The 3,986-nt window shown below is 38.5% G+C and overlaps 2 protein-coding genes across 2 annotated transcripts; one reads left to right on the plus strand and one right to left on the minus strand.

Moving 5' to 3' along the window:
- Positions 1-166: 166 nt before the first annotated feature.
- JH06_5114 (hypothetical protein) lies at positions 167-1,580 on the plus strand (the record flags this gene model as incomplete). The annotated part of the gene is made up of 5 exons (XM_014669485.1): positions 167-564; positions 595-715; positions 746-865; positions 942-1,061; positions 1,092-1,580. 5 exons carry the CDS (start codon positions 167-169, stop codon positions 1,578-1,580), a joined length of 1,248 nt encoding a protein of 415 aa, XP_014524971.1.
- On the minus strand, positions 1,483-2,756 carry JH06_5115 (CDP-ethanolamine phosphotransferase; the record flags this gene model as incomplete). The annotated part of the gene is given in 4 exon segments (XM_014669486.1): positions 1,483-1,799; positions 1,811-1,826; positions 1,857-1,902; positions 1,933-2,756. 4 exon segments carry the CDS (start codon positions 2,754-2,756, stop codon positions 1,483-1,485), a joined length of 1,203 nt encoding a protein of 400 aa, XP_014524972.1.
- Positions 2,757-3,986: the final 1,230 nt, after the last annotated feature.

The raw sequence follows: 3,986 nt of genomic DNA on the forward strand, positions 1-3,986 counted from the left end.
TTTGGAGTTCTCTAGTTTTTGTGTTTTTCTAGTTATAGAACTGAGTAACTATCATGATTACAAACACTATTGTATTATCCATTTGTTCAATAAACCCTCCTAAGATAGTTGTGAACAATAACCAGAAATTGTTCCAATTTCGGTTACGTAATACCCTTCCTCAAAAATGGAGTCTACGAATGAGAATATCCCTTCGATGGAAGTGAATCAATCTGTAGTTGAAACTGTGGAGCTCAAGACTAATGGAGAAAGTGTTGAAAGCAACGAAACTATTGAAGTCCCTACCCAAAGTGAGGGAGACCTTGAAAAGGTCATAGAAATTGTTGATGAGCGAACTGAAGATGGTACGAGCAATGAGACTATAGAGAAAACGGAAGAAGGGAAGGAGGACAAGAAAGAGGAAGAAAAGATTGAAGAAAAGAAGGAAGATGATGACAAGATGGACAAGAAGGAGCAGCCGGACGAATGGACCTTGATTGGAAGTGTTTGTCTTACTCCTTGTGGTCATGGTGTCATTTCCCAACGAACGGATGATGGTACTGCAATTGTCCTTTTAGTTGCATCGTATTTCCTTGTTAGACAAGTCATTCATAGAGAAGAGGAAAAGTCTGTTCGTCTTGCTTCTGGGTACTTTTCGATCTCATCACTTCGTAAGCCAACGTTTGAAACAACTCCTCCGGCTTACGTAATTCTTCGTGCTCAGGTTTTGCGTGATGTTATTGTTTTCCTTGATTCTCATATTTAGGTAGGTGACACTCTTATGAATGGAGAGATCTATGATAAAGCTCTCTTCTTGTATCAATCTGCTCTCAATCTGTGTGCTGATATTGATAAACAGTACCAGGCAGATGCTACAGTTATTATTGTAACGAGTTTGACAAGTATGTGTACTTGTTTCCTATCGTTAAATGCATGTTCATGTTCGCTTCTTTCATTTATAGAAATTGGATCAAGCTGAAACAATGGCAAAGCAGGCATATGAGATTACACCGACTTATGACAAAGCTGCAATTGCAATGGCAACAGTTCTTGTGGCTCGTAATAAATATCGTGAGGCACTGGTAAAGAAAGAGATCAGAACTTAAAGATAGGATTCATTGAAACCGGCCATTGAAGCAAATCCAGAAGTGAATGGTTTGAAGTTGATCTACAACAAGATAATTGATATGTACAATGAACAACAAACAAAGGAAGCTCATGAAAAGGCTAGCAAGTCGGTTCTTTTGAACAATTTTACTAAGAAACCTGCGTCAACAGTACAGGCTTCAGCAATGCAAGCAACTCCGAAACCAGAAGAGAAGAGTCAAATGGATTTGATGAAGGAAGCTCTTGCTAAACTTCAAGCAGAACAGAATAAACCGAAAACACCTGAGGAGTTGGCGAAGGAGAAAGAAGAAGAGGAGAAGGCGGCTGCAGAAGCTCGTTCTAATTCTATCTTATGGGGTGTTATTGGAGGAACTGCTCTCATTGCATTATTCTTGTTTAAGAAGTTCCATAAATTGAGTGTTTGGAATCAAAACAAACAATATACTCCATCTTGGCAGCTACATGGAATGCACGAATGTGAAGATGTGTCTTAATTTGAATGATCGTAAGAATCACAAAGGATGAGAACAAAATCAAGAAGACACAGAAACATACAGGAATAACCACACTATCTCGAACTATCTTAAAGATATGATTAATAGCAACGAACATAAGCGGATACATTCCACTAAAACGCCATGTTAGTTTTCTTCTACATAAATGAGCGATATTCACACGAATGGAGAGGAAGGCAAAGGTTAATCCAATCAAAACTACACATTACCCTCATCCAAGCACAACTAACAAATCAAATATAGAGGATATTCAACCATTAGTTCAGAAGTTAACAAATAGAATCCACTTATCGAAATACACCTATGTATTAACTCTGATCTCTATTCCAACAGCAGAGGAATGAAACGATGCAGATATGACCAACGATCCAGGTTCTTGTTTCCTCGTTTCTCTTCAGGGATGGGAGACGAACGGAAGAAAGACTGAATGGCATAGACCACACATGTTAGAGAGACAACGAACATCATGAAAATAGCTAGAAGATGTTTTCCTGAGACTTCTCCCTTAATTGTCCTAAGAATGGGAATGTAGTCTTTAAGTTCGATATTCCAGATCTCAACACCATATATGGCTGTAATAATAGAAGCAAGGGTCACAAGAAGCATTGCCTCTGTAACACCAAAGAATTTACTTCCTGCAAGCAAGACATTACTCTGGTATTCAATCAACTGAGCGGCAACAAAGCAAGCACACATGCTAACAATTACAGAAGCTGTTGTCTTTCCAATACCAAGTCCAACAGCAGAGCAACTGTTAATGATGATGAAAATGAGATTCACGGCATCACAACCATGGTCAAATATCTGACCTAAAGGAGAAGAAGCATTCAAACGTCTAGCCTGCTTTCCATCAGCTGCATCAAGTGTAGCATAGATCTGCAAACAGATAGCAGCATTAATATACACCCAAGAAGGGGCCTGACCAAGAAGCATAGGATCATAATGAGCTACCAACAAGGATGCAACTACATTAATTATCAATCCACTTAATGTAATCAGGTTTGGAGCAAACCAGGTGGGAAACATATATGCTACCTTAACCCACATAGGATTCAGCAAATTGTCAATATACGAATATTCTCCTCCATGATACTCATAAAGATCGAGATTAATCAAATCAGCCTCACTAAGATAATTCTGTGGCTTGAAATTCATATGTCTTTTGGAGAATAGTCGTATTATTGACGTTTCATCAACTTTTTCGGTTGAACGACTATCGTGTTTATATGGCTAAATAGATATCCCGCGGGAATTTGATAATCTTTATGAAGAACTGGAATTAATTCGTTTATTGGAGAAATACTTGACTATAGGGTCAAATAAATTGTTACAACAAATAATTCAAATGATAAAACAATACTGATGGCATGTGGAAATACTACTATACATGATAGGATTTAGAGGATTTGGCTGGTTGAGATAAAATAAGATTCGACCCTTTCTTCTGTTGAGGTAAAGTGATATTCGAAAACTTAGGTGATTGGGTTTGAGGTTGGGGTTGGGGTTGGGGTGGAAGAGTACCTATTGGAAGAACAGGGCGTCTCTTCTTTACTATAATGATCACGATGACAACCATAATCACAATAATAACAACAGCAAGAGAGATGAGAATGATAGTGAGAGTGGATAGAGCGTTGACAGTAAAGGATAGTTGAGTTTGAATGAATCCGAGTTGATTGGAAGCCCGAATGATGACGACTGTGGATGGGAATGTAGATGAAGGAATACCAGAAATGATTCCAGTTGTCGAATTGAGAGAGAGACCAGGAGGAAGAGTTCCTGAAGTGATTATGAATAGAGGATTCTCTCCTGAAATGATTGGAGAGATTGAGAATGATTGTCCTTTGATGAGAGTGAACGAGAGTTGAGGATAATGAAAGTTGGATAGAGGAATAGTGACTAGAATGGAGATTGTGAATTGAGTTGATCCGACTTGATTAGATGCTTGAATGGTGATGTTTGTGAGAGGAATGCAAGATAGAGGAGTTCCAGATATGATTCTTGACGAATGGAGAGAGAGACCAGGAGGAAGAGATCCAGAGATAATAGAGAATGAGAGATCATCTCCTTCACAATAGGGAGTTGTACTGAAATAGGTGTTGCTTGAAATAGTGTAGTTGTTTTGAGGATACATGAAGGATGAAGGAATGAGTTGAACAGTGAATGAAAGAGTGAATGGTTTATTACTCACATCATTGAATGCTTTGATAGTGACTGATTGAGATGTGACGGATAGAGAAGGAATTCCTGATATCACTCCAGTTGATTCACTGAGAATGAGTCCAGTAGGAAGAGATCCAGATAAGATAGAGAAAGAGAGATCATCTCCATCGATCACTGGAGTGATTGAGAATGATTCATCTCTTGCAATAGCATAAGAGGAAT

This window comes from Blastocystis sp. subtype 4 (assembly GCF_000743755.1).
Source record: "Blastocystis sp. subtype 4 strain WR1 chromosome Unknown seqid_0533, whole genome shotgun sequence".
NCBI lineage: Eukaryota > Bigyra > Opalinata > Blastocystidae > Blastocystis > Blastocystis sp. subtype 4.